Below are 17,722 nucleotides of genomic sequence, written 5' to 3'. Positions count from 1 at the left end.
AAGAAGGATTATTATTAGTGTTTAGTCCTTTTTTGAAGGCACATCTACTAAAATAACTGAAAATGTACAAGAATTAAAAATACATTTTGAGAAGAGTATATTTGGAAGATAGACTCCATTATTTAACTTCAGTGTAATGGAAAAAGGACATATCTTAAAGACCTTTAATTGTGAATATATTTGGAAGTCCACATGACCTTTTGGATTATAGCTGAAATTCCAATAAAATTAGTGGTTTAATTCTACCATTAAAAAGAAGGTTTCTTTGGTGCAGGTTTGGAGTGGCGTGGTAATAGAAGTCAGATCATGGATATTTTAGGCAGTAGGAAGGGAGGATAAACCCATTCTCTCAGTGACTGAATAGTAGAGCGTTTCTTGGTTTGAAAGTCACTGTATTTGTGTTCAGTACTCATAAGGTCTGTTATTTCTCATAAATGGTTTGCCAAGCAAGATGAATCCAGTCTTCGCCCTCTGAGTCTATGATCTGGTTAGGGAGACAAACCAGACATTCCATAGGAATAGATATGTTAGGTGATACCTGAATGGTGAGTAGAAGTTGGTGGAAGGATGTAAGTGGAATAGGATTATTGGGATGAGCTGTGTCATGTGAAGAAATCCTGAGCTATAATCTAGTATTTTCCTAGTAGATCTTGGACTGTAATGGATCCAGTTTAATGTGCTGAAATTGATTCTGCAGTATATTGTTCTTACTTAAGAATCTGTTGTTTACTCACAAGAGAGCTTTGGCTTTGAGTTTCCTGGGTGAATCTGAGGAGTACAGTTATGGCTTTTCTGGCATCAGAATAATTGAGGTTCTAAAACCGTAATCAATTAATGATGTTTCCATATGTGTAGGCATTTATAGCATCCCTATTTGGGGACTTAGTATGATCTGTCAGTACCACACATTCAGAATATGTACAGTTAGTATAATGTTTTATTTATATTTTTAAAAGCAAGCCCATGTGGTTTTACCCTGATGTATTAAAAGGAGAGTTCTGTTTAGAAGTTTACTTTCAAATATTCATAGTTAATACGCCTTTACGTCAACTTGTTACATCTCTAACCTCCTAAAGATGATTGTGGAGAAGAGGTGGCACAAGCTTTTTGTACCCCTTTATCTGGTTTCTTTTTTTGTTGTTTTTTTGCTGTCTGTACCACAAGAGCATTTCTCTTGTGTCCTTTCCATCTTCCCTTTCATACCTTTTTTTTTTTAGTTGAGCATTTGTTCATTTATTTTTTCTTTTTTTTTAATTTTATTATGTTACGTTAATCACCATACATTACATCAATAGTTTTTGATGTACTGTTCCATGATTCATTGTTTGTGCATAACACCCAGTGCTCCATGCAGTACGTGCCCTCTTTAATACCCGTCACCAGGCTAACCCATCCCCCCACCCCCCTCCCCTCTAGAACCCTCCGCCTGTTTCTCAGAATCCATAGTCTCTCATGGTTCATCTCCCCCTCTGATTTCCCCCCCTTCATTTTTCCCTTCCTGCTATCTTCTTCTTCTTCTTCTTCTTCTTTTTTTAAACATATAATGTATTATTTGTTTCAGAGGTACAGGTCTGTGATTCAGCAGTCTTGCACAATTCACAGCGCTCACCATAGCACGTACCCTCCCCAGTGTCTTTCATACCTTCCTGACCAGTAGGTCTCTGGGAAATCATGTTCTTCCTAACCAAGAGCCCCAAATTTGCATATCTTTAGCCATGATCCAAAAAAATAAATGCTTTCTTTAGCATCTTTGTAGCCACCACATCTTCATTTGTTCATATCTTAATTTCTCTTTCAAAGCTTCAGCTATCAAAGGAGATGTGAATGTCTTACCTGTGCTGTGAAGTTTGTTTACTGATCACACTTTCATTCAGAAGTAGCTGTTTCGTCCCTGTATGTTAGGTACTGTACCAAGAATTGAAAGTTTGCAAGACACGGTCCCTAACTCACTCATCTCAAATAGTGATTTTTTTTCTTTTAAGATTTTATTTATTTGACAGAGAGAGACAGCAAGAGAGGGAACACAAGCAGGGGGAGTGGGAGAGGGAGAAGCAGGCTTCCCACGGAGCAGGGACCCTGACGCAGGGCTCGATCCCAGGGCCCTGGGATCATGACCTGAGCCGAAGGCAGACGCTTAACGACTGAGCCACCCAGGTGCCCCTCTAATGATGATTTTAATATTTTTTCTTGTAGTGTCCTTTGTTCTTACATGGGTTATCAGTAATAACTAACACTTGATAGGCTTGGATTAGTCTAGTTCTTTTCATCATTCCTCAGGAAAACAGGAAGAAGGTATATTTCTGAAATTTTATTTTATACAGAGAGTTGTCAGATATGGTTGATATGCATATCAGCTGTTCTATTCAGAGTCACCAAATATTAAATTCTTATAGTACTTCTGAATGTTTGTTGGAAAATTAAGCTGCTTGTCCAGCTTTGACTTCACCTCCATGGAAAGAACTTTTTACCTGATCTATGGAACCAGTGTTCCTCTTCATCTTCTTCCTCCCCATTTATTCTTGTACTCACTAGTACGTTGACTTGGATTTCAGTTTTAATACTGCCACCTTCAGAATTTTCCTTTCCTGGTTTCTCTCTTTCATCCTAATTTGGGGTTCATTTTCATTAGCGTGTTACAGCAAAGGTGTTGAGCCCTTTTGTCCTGCTCTCAAGCAGGGTGTTAGTGTCTGCTTAGTAAGAACACGTGTGAGGTGAATTTGAAGTAATGGCTAAGTAGCTAAGGAGTAGCACCCTGTCAGTTAAAAGTATAAAGGTGTGAGTGAAAGTAGATTTAAGAGAAATTTGTATTCATAGTGTTGGTTGGAGCCATGTAGGAATAGCAAGCGAGGTTAAAAATGAGGTTAGGAGAAACACACATTTAGGGAACAATAACCAACAAAGAAGAAAGAGAAAGGTATAGTTAGGAACATGTAGGAGGACAAACAAAGAATTAAAAAGGCATGAAAACCAGATGGCAGAATGTTAAGAAAAAAATTTTATTTTTTATTTTTTAAAAATAATCTATGCCCAATATGGGGCTTGAACCCATGACCCCAAGATCAAGAGTTGTATGCTCCACTGACTAAGCCAGCCATGTGCCCCAAGAAAAAATTGTTTTTAAATCATTGAAATGCTATAATAGAGGACACTTTTAATTAGTTTTAATATAAACAGATCATTGGAAACGCTGAGATGAAAAGTTTAAGCATAACAGGGTTGTTTCTGTTATCTCTTGTGTTAAAAAACAAAAACCCCTAAAACTTAGAGGGTTAATATAAGCACTTATTTATGAATCTGCAATTTGAGCTGGGTTCAGCTGCATGGTTTTATTGGTCTTTTAGGATATTATTAAATAGCCCAACGCCTGTTTTTTATGGGTAGGAATCTGTAGTTAAATGTGGTAATTCCTGCAATGTCACTGAAATTTGGTATTGAAATCAATAAACAGCGCCAGTGGTGTGTTGGTGAACTGACTCTTCAGGGGAACAACACATGATTTGTGGCATTTGCCACGGAGTGAATACTACCATAATGACTGATATCAGGTTTTACTGATGTGGAGTCCCTGAACTTGGAGTTTGGAAGAGATGCGGACAAGCCACTCTCATCAACTATTATGAGCCATCCCCGGATTCTAGACACTCTTGTAAAATACCAGTGTTCTCATTTCTTGATCTACAAAGAATGGGAGACAAGTTACAAAATAAACACGTAATGAAACAGGATTAAGTAAATGGGTGAAGAATTTTTTGTAAAAGAAATAAACGTGAAAATAAAGAATAAATGCCAATGTGAAAGCTCTGAGCAGTTGCTGAGATCAATAAGGATTTGGCTAAAATAAAGAGGTGAAGTATTCAGTAATAGATAAAAACAGATCAGCTGCTCAGGAGGAACAAAAATTTTCCTGATAACAGAGAGATCAGTTACCCAGGGGAGAAGGATATTACATCTTTAACAACATTCTTGCGGAAGTAGGATGATAATATTTGCATGTTTCTTGAAATATATTTTTTCTTGAAATATTTTTTTAATGCAGGGTGGGTGCTAACAGTGCCAAAACAGTTCTCAGGGGGGAAAAAGTAGAATTGGCAATTTGGGATCTATAATATAAAAATTTGAAGTGTTAAGGAGTTTTCATCTTATTGGAAAGATACCTGTTAGTATATTTAATCTACTTAAAAAGTTAAGTACCCCTGTATCACTGAGTTTGCAGGTAAGGAAGCTAACAAAATATTCACAAGATTGCAAATATGGGATAATTAGGGATTCTAGCAAGACAGTAGTTGTGGATTTGTTTATAAAGAAAAACCTTAGTTTGTATAAAAAGTAGCAAGATTTATTAATGGACCACTTTTGAGAGCAAATCAGAATGACTCCTTGCAGATAGCTACTGTAAGCCTAGGGAACAGATATGATACACCGTGAAAACTTTGCCAGTATTCTTTTTGATTTCTAGTGGTGATTCATCTTTCTCTCTTGATTTTGTGTGTGTGTGTGTGTGTGTGTGTGTGTGTGTGTGTGTGTGTGTGATTCTTGAACCAATCCTTTGCCAACCTCATGAAGATTAGAATAGGTGCTTAAAGTGATGAGTAAGACCTGATCTTTATTTTCAGTTTTTGGTGTCTTATTATATAATCCTTTTCTCATTCCTTTCTGTTCATGTTATCTACGGTTAGCCTAATCTTAACACTTCATTGTTGTTGGACCCAATTAGCTTCTAATCTTAAAAACAGAAATTTTCTCCTGTTCTGTTATTACTCTTTAGTGTTGGTTGTTCAGGCATCCCAATTTGAAGGCAGGGTAGGAAAGAGTTTAGGGTCACCAGCAAATGCTCAGAAGTTCCTGTTCTCATCACTCCTACTTCTGGGTTCTTCTCTTGTCATTCCTGGGCACAGAGGTGCTGGTGTTAATTCCTCCTTGCCCACCTTTCCCTAGAGTCCATCCGTGCTGGTGCCTCCTACAAACGGCAGAATGAAGGAAATCCAGAAAGAGGTGAGTTTTGAGTTAGATTTTGATTTGGGATTGTGAAGGGGTGGGGGACTTGAATTGATAGAGGTTTCAGAAATGGGAAAAGTGTATAACTGCCCAATTAGTCTTTAGTTGGAAGCAGAATTTAATAGTAGTAGATACAGATAGTAGGATTGTGAATTGCTTGTCTGGTCAGGAATAGCCACCTCAAAGGAGATTGAGATTTGTAGAATAAACAAATCACTGACAGAACTGGACAACAGTAAGATCAGGTATTTCTTTTTACCTTTTCTGTGGTCTTCTGCCATCTGTAGCATCCTTTTTCTTTGTCCTTTGCTTCTTGCCTGTCCCTTCCCTTCATGCAACAGGTATATATGAATATATGTGGATATATGATACACCACCTGCTCTATCCTTCAGGATTCTTTTGCTTCTGCACACTGAGAAATCTGCTTAAATTAGCCCTAATGCAGCTAAAATCAGGAAAGATCCTAAGACTACAGGAAAGATCCTATTATACTTGACATACCTGTAGTGCTGATGTGTTTGTTAAGATTTTGCTAAGTAAGAGATTAACAGCTGCTTGTTCTGTGTCTAGCTGCTATGTGTCAAAATTGAGCCTATAATTATGCCTTTAATTAGCATAGTTCGATGTGCTGATTGGTTGAGCTCCTCACCTTCTTTCAAGGAATTGCTTATCTGAATAGAATGGGGAGGTCCCTGTATCCTAAAGGTAGAAAAATAATTTATCTTTTCACCTAATTTTTGAGTATTTATTCTCTTCTTAAAGGACTTGAGCAGGGTAGGCCCTGGGTATTAAAGCTATGATAGAAATAAGCTATGATACTTGCACCTCTAGGAGCTTCTGGTGCAGTGGAATAGACTGACACTGTCACATTATGATGAGGAATTTGCCGTATGTAATAGAAATAAAGTAGGAATGATGAAATCATGTTCTTAGTCATTTTGGGATGTAGTATTGGTTGGTATCTTTTGATTTTTAAGGTCTACAAGAACTTTTAAACTACCGAGTGTGAAAGCCTCTTAATGCCACAAGTTAAAAGATTCTAGGGTTATGATTTTTTATGAGACTGTTGGAGTTTCTGAGGTAGAATACTGTGCCTAGAGCAGGAGTTCTCAGTCTTGGTACTGTTGACAATTGAGGTTAGATGATTCTTTGTTGGGGGAGGCTGTCCTGTGCATTTGTAGGGTGTTTTAGCAGCATCCTAGCCTCGACTTACTGTGTGCCGATGGCACTCTCCCGCTTGTGACAATGAAAAGTATCTTCACACATTGCCTGATATCCCTGGGGAGGTGGTGAGGGGAGCGTCTGCAGAAAGGCTTTCCAGGGCTGCAGGACATTGGATAGAGCTGATATTTACTACTGCCCTACATGGTCAGGAGCCTTGAGGCTCTAGGCTCCTACTTGGCAGTCTTGACCATAGCAGGAAGAGCTTAAGAGGCTTTTTGACCGAAGCTGGCTTTGCTTCAGTTTCAAGGTCGTTTTGTGTCTGCTTTTGCCCTTGACTGCTTTCTTGGCCATAACCCACTGGCTAGTCTTGACCAGCTTCTGTGTCAATCCAAACTTGGTGCCACCTTCTCCTTTTCTCTGTAATTTAATTTTGTCAGTTTTTTTTAAATTTTATTTATTTATTTATTTTTAGCAATTAAGAGCAGAGAATTTATATTTGACACATACAGATAAATGAAGTGTTTTTCTATCAGTAATAGCTCACAGTTATTGTTATGATTATATTTAACTAAAACAATATTCTGTGTTGAACTGACTAATGTTTAAATCTATTTTCTGGCTTAAGTTTCTGTAAAAACAGTGGTGTGTGTGTGTATATATATATATATATATATGTATTATATATATATAGCATTACATTAGTGTCTGTAGTGACTAAAGATAAAGGTTAGTGACAATCTCACACAAATTTGTTTTTAACCATTTAACAAATAAACGGGTACTTATTCAAACCAGGCATTAGGATAGTGCTCTAAATTACAGTTTTCTAGTTTTTATTTTTTAAACTAAATATTTCAGGAATATCTGCTAGATTTCCTACATGCCCCTCACTTTGAGCTACTGTTTAATTAGCTAGTTTTCTTTGTGGTATTTATATAATAACTACTTTTTATTGTTAATTTTTATTGATAATTAAAAATTAGCTTTTAGGAACTTGGAGGAGGAAGTATTTATGATTTTAGTCTTTTCCTGTTCTTGAGGTCTTCTCAGTGGTTCTGTGTTTGCTAACAACTAGCATTAATGTGGCCTAGATTGCTATATATGGTGTCCATTGGTTCTAGGATAGTTGAAAATTTTTATGGTACCTTGCCTCTGAGAGAGGTAGGTTTAGATATTAAAGGATTTAATTTAATAATGAAGACCTCAGTACTAAAATAAGTATATGACACCCCCTCATTTATTTAATTACAAAATGACTCTAATTGAAAACAAATGAGCTAGAAAATTGCATTTTATATTTTCTTGTATAGGTAAAGAGAGACCTGTTCAGTCTTTGAAAACATCAAGAGACACTTCACCCTCAAGTTCTTCAGCAGTTCCTCCATCAAAGGTTTGTTATATCTTTAAAATTAAAGAGGAATCACAAAGTAAAGGAGATGGTCTGTGTGGTACAGATGCTTTTATTCTTTACTGTTAAACCTAATGAGGGTAATTTCTTGCATTTAAAAACTTGAATCATGAGGTGCCTGGGTGGCTCAGTCGGTAAAGCGTCCAACTCATGATTTTAGCTCAGGTCATGATCTCATGGGTTGTGAGATCGAGCCCTGAGTAGGGCTCTGTGCTCAGGGGGTTGTGGGCTTGAAGATCCTCTCCCTCTGCCCCTCCCACCACTCATGCGCGTGTGCTCTCTCTCAAATAAATAAATCTTTAAAGAAACCAAGACTGGGGGAGGAGTCCAAGATGGCAGAGGAGCAGGAGTCCTTAGTTTTGTCTGGTCCCAGGAATTCAGCCAGATAGCTATCAAATCATTCTGAAGACTTGCGAGCTCAACCAGAGATCTAAGAAAAGAATAGCTGCAACTCTACAAATAGAAAAGCAGCCACTTTCTGCAAGGTAGAAGGAGTGGAGAAGTGAATCCGAGGTGATATATGGGGGGATAAACCACGGGGGGAAGGCGCCTCCATAAGCCGGCACCAGAAAGTGATAGAGCAGTGGAGCACAAAATCAAAACTTCTAGAAGTCTGCTCCAGTGAGAGATGTCCTTGCCTGAAAGGCACTAAGGTGGTGAAGCAGGACAGAGTTCTAGCGGGGACAGTGTGGTTTCAGGATGGCCAGGGTCATAATAAGACTGGGGGTGTCTGAGTGTGGTAGAGCTCCCAGACATCAGAGTGGTGAAGCCCGCTGCAGTCAGTGAGCCCAGGAGTGGGCTCTCAGCTCTGAGTTGCCATAAATCATGAACTGTAGCACAGTCAGGTGACTGCTGTCTGAGCTGGGGCCCAGCGAGTAGCAGAACCCCCTTCCTTCCCTGGTAGGAGTGGCACGGGTGGGCACTGCAGGAGTCTGCAAGGTTTGGAGACTCGAAACGGGGTCGCATGCCTGAGATAGAAACGCTAGGTCACAGGCCGGGTGAGCAAGGAGTGTGGATGGAATCCAGGGAGATAGGGGTGATTGACTGCTTTTCTGAGGCTTCACTGAAGAGTGGGGCTCCAAGCTTTTGGCTCTGGGGCTGGAGATTGGGAGGCTGCCATTTTCATTCTCATCCTCTAAAGCTGCATGGAAAGCCTTCAGGGAATAAAAGCCACATAGGGCAATCCAGAGCTACTTAACTTAGTCTGGCCCCCTGTCAAGGGTGGTGCAGTTCCACCCCGGGCAAAGACACCTGAGAATCAGGGCAACAGGCCCCACCCCCAGAAGATCAGCAAGAATATCTGGCTAAGACCAAGTTTACTGATCACACAGAACTGCAAAACTCCAGCGCTAGGGGAAAATAGTATATACAATTCATGGTTTTTTCCCCATGGTTCTTTAGTCTTTCAATTTATATATATTATTTTCTCTTTCCTTTTTCAACTCATTTCCTATTTTATCAACTCTTTTTTAGAAGTCTTTTTTAATTTTCATTTTCACAGTTACATTCTGTCCTTTCATTGTCTTTAATTTTATTTTTGTCTATACATAAGTTTTTCTTTCTTTACAATTTTGGGATGCAGTTTATTCTAACAAACAGACCAAATGTCTGATCATACTCTCTCTTTTTTCTTCTTCTTTTTTTTTCTGTTAAAATCCTTTTAAATTTTCATCTTTACAGTAAAATTCTATCCTTTCAATGTGTTTAATTTTATTTTCATACACACACACACACACACACACACACACACACACACACACGTTTTTCTTTACAATTTTGGGATGTACTTTCTTCTAACAAACAGACCAAAATACACCCAGGATATAGTGTATTGCTCTGTTCTGTTCACCTGTCTGTTTATGTTCCTTCTTTTTTCTTTTTTGTTTTTTTGTCTTTTAATTTTCATTTGTACAGTTACATTCTATTCTTTCATTGTATTTAATTTTATTTTTATACCTAGGTAAGTTTTTCTTTCTTTACAATTTTGGGATCTAGTTTTCTTTATTTTATTTTAAGGTTTAATTTATTTGAGAGAGAGACCACAGAGGAGAGGAAGAAGCAGGCTCCCTGCTGAGCAGGGAGCTCGACACAGGGCTTGATTCCAGGACTCTGGGATCATGACCTGAGCCAAAGGCAGCCACTTAACCAACTGAGCCACCCGGGCACCCTGAGGGATCTAGTTTTCTAACAAAAATACACACAGGATCTAGTGTGTTGCTCTGTTCTGTTCACCTGTCTGATTATATTCTCTCTCTTCCCCACCCCCCACCCCCATTTTGGGTCTCTTCTGAATTGTTTAGTATATATTTCTCTGGGGTTGTTGTTGCCATTTTAGTATTTTGTTCTCTCATTCATGTATTCTTCTCTGGCAAGAAGATAAGACAGAAAAACTCAAAAAAGAGAACAAGAGGCAGTACTGACTGCCAGGGACTTAATCAGTATGGATATAAGTAAGATGTCAGAACTAGAGTTCAGAATAATGATTATTAAGATACTAGCTGGGCTTGAGTAGAGCATAGAGGACACTAGAGAATCCCTTTCTAGAGAAATAAAAGAACTAAAATCTAACCAAGTCAAAATCAAAAAGGCTATTAATGAGATAAAATAAAAAGTGGAGGCTCTAACTGCTAGGATAAATGAGGCAGAAGAGAGAATCAGTGATATAGAAGACCAAATGATGGAGAATAAAGAAGCTGAGAAAAAGGGAGATAAACAACTACAGGATCACGAGGGGAGAATTTGAGAGTTAAGTGATGCCATAAAGCAAAACAATATTAGCATAATTGGGATCCCAGAAGAAGAGGAAAGAGAGAGAGAGAAGGGTGGGGCAGAAGGTATATTGGAGCAAATTATAGCAGAGAACCTCCGTATTATGGGGAAAGAAACAGGCATTCAAGTCCAGGAGGCACAGAGAAACCCCACCCCCAAATCAATAAAAATGGGTCAACACCTTGACATATAATGATGAAACTTGAAAATCTCAGAGACAAGGAGAAAATCCTGAAAGCAGCTTGGGACAAGAGGTCCATAACCTACAAGAGTAGAAACATTAGACTGGCAGCAGACCTATCCACAGAGACCTGGCAGGCCAGAAAGGACTGGCACGATGTATTCAGGGTATTAAAGAGAAAAATACACAACCAATGTTACTTTATCTAGCAAGGCTGTCATTCAGAATAGAAAGAAAGATAAAAAAACTTCCAGGACAAACAGAAACTAAAAGAATTTGTGATCGCTAAACCAGCCCTGCAGCCCTGCAAATATTAAAGGGGATCTTTTAAGTGGAGAGCCTAAAAGTAACATAGACCAGAAAGGAACAGAGACAATTTACAGAAACAGTGACTTTACAGGTAATACAGTGGCACTAAATTCATATCTTTCAATAGTTACTCTGAATGTAAATGGGTTAATGCCCCAATCAAAAGACACAGGGTATCAGATTGGATAAAAAAAGTAAGAACCATCGATAATGTTGTCTGCAAGAGACTCATTTTAGACCCAAAGACACCTCCAGATTGAAAGTGAGGGGGTGGAAAGCCATTTATCATGCTAATGGACATGAAAAGAAAGCTAGGGTAGCAATCCTTATATCAGACAAATTAGATTTTAAACCAAAGACTATAATACGAGATGAGGAAAGACACTGTATCATAATTAAAGGGTCTATCTAACAAGAAGATCTAACAATTATAAATATTTATGCCCCTAACATGGGAGCAGCCAATTATATAAACCAGCTTGTAACAAAATTAAAGAAACACATTGATAATAATACAATAATAGAAGGAGACTTAAATACCCCACTCACAGCAGTGGACAGATCATCTAAGCAGAAGATCAACAAGGAAACGAGGGCTTTGAATGGCACACTGAACCAGATTGACTTCACAGATAATATTATTCAGAGCATTCCATCCTAAAGGAGCAGAATACACATTCTTCTCGAGTGCATATGAAACATTCTCCAGAATAGGTCACATACTGGGTCACAAATCAGGTCTCAACTGGTACCAAAAGCTTGGGATCATTCCCTGCATATTTTTAGACCATAATGCTTTGAAACTTGGACTCAATCACAAGAGGAAATTTGGAAAGAACTCAGATACATGGAAGCTAAAGAGCATCCTACTAAAGAATGAATGGGTCAACCAGGAAATTAAGGAATTAAATTCATGGAAACAAATGAAAATGAAAACACAACTGTTCAAAACCTTTGGGATGCAGCAAAGGTGGTCCTAAGAGGGAAGTACATACCAATACAAGCCTTTCTCAAGAAACAACATAGGGCTCAAATATACAACCTAACCTTACACTTAAAGGAGCTGGAGAACAGCAAATAAAGCCTAAACCCAGTAGGAGAAGAGAAATAATAAAGATCAGAGCAGAAATCAATGAAATAGAAACAAGAGAACATTAGAACAGATCAGCAAAACTAGGAGCGGGTTCTTTGAAAGAATTATTAAGGTTGATAAGCCCCTGGCCAGACATATCAAAAAGAAAAGAGAAAGGACCCAAATAAATCATGAATGAAGGAGGAGAGATCACAACCAACACCAAGGAAACAAAACCAACTTTAAGAGCGTATTATGAGCAAGTATATGTCAACAAATTAGGAATCTGGAAGAAGTGGATGCATTCCTGGAGACATATAAGCTACCAAAATTGAAACAGGAAGAAATAGAAAACAAAACCTGAAGAGACCCATAACCAGTAAGGAAATTGAATCAGTAATCAGAAATCTCCCAACAAACAAGAGTCCAGGGCCAGCCAGATGGCTTCCCTGGGGGAATTCTATCAAACATTTAAAAAAGAATTAGTACCTATTCTTCTGGAGCTGTTTCAAAAAATAGAAATGGAAGGGAAACTTCCAAACTCCTTCTGTGAGGCTGACATTACCTTGATCCCAAAACCAGACAGAAGACCCCACCAGAAAGGAGAATTACAGACCAATATCCTTGATGAACATGGATGCAAAAGTTCTCACCAAGATACTAGCCAGTAGGATCTGACAATATATTAAAAGGTTTATTCACCACAACCAAGTGGGATTTTTTCCTGGGCTGCAAGCATGGTTCAACATCCACAAATCAATCAGTGTGATACACTACATAAATAAAAGAAAGGACAAGAACCCTATGATACCCTGAATAGGTGCAGAAAAAGCATTTGATAGAGTACAGCATCCTTACTTTTTTTTTTTTTTTAAAGATTTTAATTTATTTGACAGAGCACAAGCAGGGGGAGAGGTAGAGGCCGAGGGAAGGGGAGAAGCAGGCTCCCCACTGAGTGGGGAGCCCAATGTGGGACTTGATCCCAGGACCCTGGGACCACGACCTGAGTCAAAGGCAGACACTCAACTGACTGAGCCACCTAGGCACCCCAGCATCCTTACTTGATTAAAACTCTTCACAGTGTAGGGATAGAAGGAACAAAAATCTATCATAAAAACCATTTATTAAAAGCCCACAGCAAGTATTCTCTGTGAAAAACTTAATTGTTTTTCCCCTAAAGTCAGGAATATGGCAGGGATGTCTACTATCAGCACTGCTGCTCAACATAGTACTAGAAATCCTAGCCTCAGCAATCAGACAACAAACAGAAATAAAAGGCATCCGAATTGGCAAAGAAGAAGTCAGATTCTCATTCTTTGCCGATGACATGACACTCAATGTGGAAAACCGAAAAGACTCCACCAAAAAATTGCAAGAACTCATACAGGAAATCAGCAAAATGGCAGGATGTAAAATCAATGTACAGAAATCAGTTGTATTTCTATACACTAACAATGAGACAGAAGAAAGAAATTAAGGAGTCGATGCCATTTACAATTGTGCCAAAAACCGTAAGATACCTAGGAATAAGCCTAACCAAAGATGTAAAGGATCTGTACTCAGAAAACAATAGAACACTCATCACAGAAATTGAGGAAGACACAAAGAAATGGAAAAACCTTCCATGCTCATGGATTAGAAGAACAAATACTTTTTAAATGTCTGTGCTAGAGCATTTTATACATTGAATGCAATCCCTATCAAAATACCATCAACTTTTTTCACAGAAATGGGACAAATAATCCATACAAATAAAATTTGTATGGAACCAGAAAAGACCCCGAATATCCAAAGGAATGTTGAAACAGAAAACCAAAGCTAGTGGCATCACAATTCCAGACGTTAAGCTCTGTTACAAAGCCATAATCACCAAGACAGTATGGTACTGGCACAAAAACAGACACATAGACCAGTGGAATAGAATTGAAAGCCCAGAAATGGACCTTCAACTCTGTGGTCAACTAATCTTTGACAAAGCAGGGAAGAATATCCAATGGAAAAAAGACAGTCTCTTCAACAAATGGTGTTGGGAAAATTGGACAGCCACATGCATGAAGAATGAAACCGGACCATTTTCTTATACCATACACAAAAATAGACTCAAAATGGACAAAAGACCTAAATGTGAGACAAGAATCCATCCAAATCCTAGAGAACACAGGCAGCAATCTCTGTGACCTTGGCTCCAGCAATTTCTTGCTAGATACGTCTCCAAAGGCAAGGGAAGAAAGGCAAAAATGAACTATTGGGACTTCATCAAGATAAAAAGCTTTTGCACAGCAAAGGAAACAGTTGACAAAACCGAAAGACAACCGACAGAATGCAAGAAGATATTTGCCAGTGTCTTATCAGATAAAGGGCTAGTATCCAAAATCTATAAAGAAGTTATCAAACTCAACACCCAAAGAACAAATAATCCAATCAAGAGATGGGCAGAAGACATGAACAGACATTTCTCCAAAGAAGACATCCAAATGGCCAACAGACACATGAAAAATTACTCAACATCACATGGCATCAGGGAAATACAAATCAAAACCCCAATGAGATACCACCTCACACCAGTCAGGATGCGTAAAATTAACAAGTCAGGAAACAACAGATGTTGGTGAGGATGTGGAGAAAGGGGAACCCTCCTACACTGTTGGTGGGAATGCAAGCTGGTGCAACCACTCTGGAAAACAGTATGGAGGTTCCTCAAAAAGTTGATAATAGAGCTACCCTGTGATCCAGCAATTGCACTACTAGGAATTTACCCAGAAGATAAAATGTATTGATCCAAAGGGGCACCTACACCCCAATGTTTGTAGCAGCAATGTCCACAATAGCCAAACTATAGAAAGAGCTCAGATGTCTATCGACAGATGAATGGATAAAGATGTCATTCATATATATATATATATATATATATATATATATATGTATGTATATATATATATGTGTATACACACACACACACACATATACATATGTATACACACACAAACACACAATGAAATACGCAGCCATCAAAAAATTGAAATTTTGCCATTTGCAATATCGTGGATGGAACTAGAGAATATTATGCTAAGCGAAATAAGTCAATCAGAGAATGACAATTATCATATCTCACTGATATATGGAATTTAAGAAACAAGGCAGAAGTTCATAGGGGAAGAGAGAAAAAAAACAATATGAAATCAGAGATGGGGATAAACCATAAGAGACTCTTAATCATAGGAAACAGACAGAGGGTTTCTGGGTTGGAGGGGCTGGTGGGGGAATGGGGTAATGGTGATGGACATTAAGGAGGGCACGTGATGTAATGAATACTGGGTATTATATAAATGAATCACTGAACTCTACATCTGAAACTAATAGTACATTATATGTTAATTGAATTTAAATAAATAATAAGTAAAAATAGAAAAAAAAGAAAAAAGAGAGTACAGTTGGGTTGGGAGTACTGACCTCCCATGCAGTCAAAAATTCATATATAAATTTTGATTCCTCCTAACTTAACTTCTTATAGCCTACTCTCAGCTGGAAACCTGACTGATAATATACTTAATTAACACATTTTATATGCTATATATATTATATACTATATTTTTACAGTAAAGTAAGCTAGAAAAAAGAGAATGTTACAAAAATCATAAGAGAGGGCACCTGGGTGGCTCAGTCGGTTAAGCATCTGCCTTTGGCTCAGGTCATGATCCCAGGGTCCTGGGATTGAACCCCACTTCCGGCTCCCTGCTCGGTGGGGAGCCCACTTCTCCCTTTCCCTTTGCCACTTCCCGTTTGTGCTCTCTCTCTCTCTTTCTCTCTCAAATAAATAAATTTTTTTAAAAGATTTTATTTATTTATTTGACAGAGAGAGACACAACTAGAGAGGGAACACAAGCAGGGGGAGTGGGAGAGGGAGAGGGAGAAGCAGGCTTCCCGCTGAGCAGGGAGCCCAGTGTGGAGCTCAATCCCAGGACCGTGGGACCGTGACCTGAGCCAAAGGCAGGTGCTTAATGACTGAGCCACCCAGGCACACCTCAGGTAAATAAAATTAAAAAAAAAAAAGTCATAAGAGAAATACGTTTATATTACTGAACTTTAAGAAATCCACACATATGTGGACCCACACAGTTCAAACCTGTGTTGTTCAAGGGTCCTCTGTAGTTATATAGGAAAATAAAATAACAAAAAAACCCAAAACTTGAATCTTAAGTAACCACAACTTGAAAGTATCTACCAGAAAAATGAGCAGTTTTCTCATATTATTTTTTCTACAGGTTATGCTAAAATTAGTACTTAACTGCAGTCATTGCTCATTTTGACCATAATAAGGTGGGAATGAATATTCACATGAGGAATATTTGATAGACTGTGCTTTTATTTTGGGAGGGGTGTGTATAGTCAGAGACCTAACATTTATTGTATAACTACTTGATTCTAGTTACTATATTGAGTATTTTTCTCTCTTTTTCATACAGACATGCTATGGTATAAGTAGGGATATATCTCCATTTTATAGAAAATGTTCAGAAGTTAAATAATTTTCTCAAATTATATCACTGGTAAATTCCTCCAAATATTTAAGGAGTACTAATTCTTCAATAACTCTTCCAAAACACCGAAGAGGAGGGAATACTTCAAGTACATTTTGAGGTCAGCATTACCTTGATACTAAATCCAGACAAGGTCACTACAAGGAATGAAAATTATAGGCCAGTATCTCTGATGAACATAGATGTGGAAGTCTTCAATAAAATACTACTAAACGAAATTACACAGCACATTCAAAGGTTATCATGTACCATGATCACATGGGATTCATTCCAGCAATGCAAGTATTCACAAATCAATCAATGTGATATATTGCATTAACAGAATGAAGATTAAAAATAGGGGCACTTGGGTGGCTCAGTCCTTAAACGTCTGCCTTCAGCTCAGGTCATGATCCCAGGGTCCTGGGATCGAGCCCCACATTGGGCTCCCTGCTCAGCAGGAAGCCTGCTTCTCCCTCTCCCACTCCCCCTGCTGTGTTCCCTCTCTTGCTGTATCTCTCTCTGTCAAATAAATAAATAAAATCTAAAAAAAAAAAAAAAGTTTAAAAATATATGATCATCTCAATAGATGCAAAAAAAGCCCATTTGACAAAATTCCAAATCCATTTGTGTTAAAAACTCTGAACAAACTGGGTGTAGAGGGAATATACCTCAACATAATAAAGATCTGATATGACAAGCCCAGAGCTAACATCATACTTAGTGGTGAAAAGCTGAAAACTGTACCTCTAAGATCAGGAACAAGACAACTAGTCTACTCTTGTCCCTTCTAACCAACATAGAACGAGAAGTCCTCACCAGAACAATTAGGCAAGGAAAAGAAATAAAAAGCATCCAAATTGAAAGGGAGAAGTAAGACTTTTTTTTTTTTTTTTTTTTTTAGTGGTGGCATTATATTATATATTGAAAACCCTAAAGTGATCACCGAAAAGCTGTTAGAACTAATAGATAAATTCAGTAAAGTTGTGGGATACAAAATCAATATGCAGAAGTCATGTTTCTATACAGCAATTATAAACTATCAAAAAGTGAGTTAGGAGAACAGTTCCATTTACAACAGCATCAAAAAGAAAATATTTAAGAATAAATTTAACCAAGGAGGTGAAACACCTTTACACTGAAAATTATTAAACACTGATGAAAGAAGTTGAAGAAGACACAAATAAATGGAAAGACAACCCATGTTCATGGATTGCTACAGTTAATATTGTTAAAATGTCCATACTATCCAAAGCAATCTACAGATTCAGTGCAATTTTTATTAAAAAAAAAAAAAAACTGGTAT

The 17,722-nt window shown here is 38.0% G+C and overlaps 1 protein-coding gene across 8 annotated transcripts in view; it reads left to right on the top strand.

Moving 5' to 3' along the window:
- Positions 1 to 17,722, top strand: part of PPHLN1 (periphilin 1) — a 142,333-nt gene that overhangs the window by 60,316 nt on the left and 64,295 nt on the right. For 6 of the 8 annotated variants that reach the window (XM_025883279.1, XM_025883277.1, XM_025883280.2 and 3 more), the window contains 2 exons: positions 4,936 to 4,992; positions 7,471 to 7,550. In XM_025883279.1, the coding sequence (XP_025739064.1) occupies positions 4,936 to 4,992; positions 7,471 to 7,550 (137 nt within the window). The remainder of the gene's footprint in view (positions 1 to 4,935; positions 4,993 to 7,470; positions 7,551 to 17,722) is intronic. The other 2 variants (XM_073882114.1, XM_073882116.1) reach the window with 1 other exon arrangement.

This window comes from Callorhinus ursinus, unplaced genomic scaffold (genome assembly GCF_003265705.2).
Source record: "Callorhinus ursinus isolate GAN/ISIS: 27379988/994484 unplaced genomic scaffold, GSC_fseal_2.0 scaffold44, whole genome shotgun sequence".
NCBI classification, from domain to species: Eukaryota; Metazoa; Chordata; class Mammalia; order Carnivora; family Otariidae; genus Callorhinus; species Callorhinus ursinus.
The sequence above is the reverse complement of the archived record's forward strand: the minus strand, read 5'-3'. Positions and strand labels throughout refer to the sequence as shown.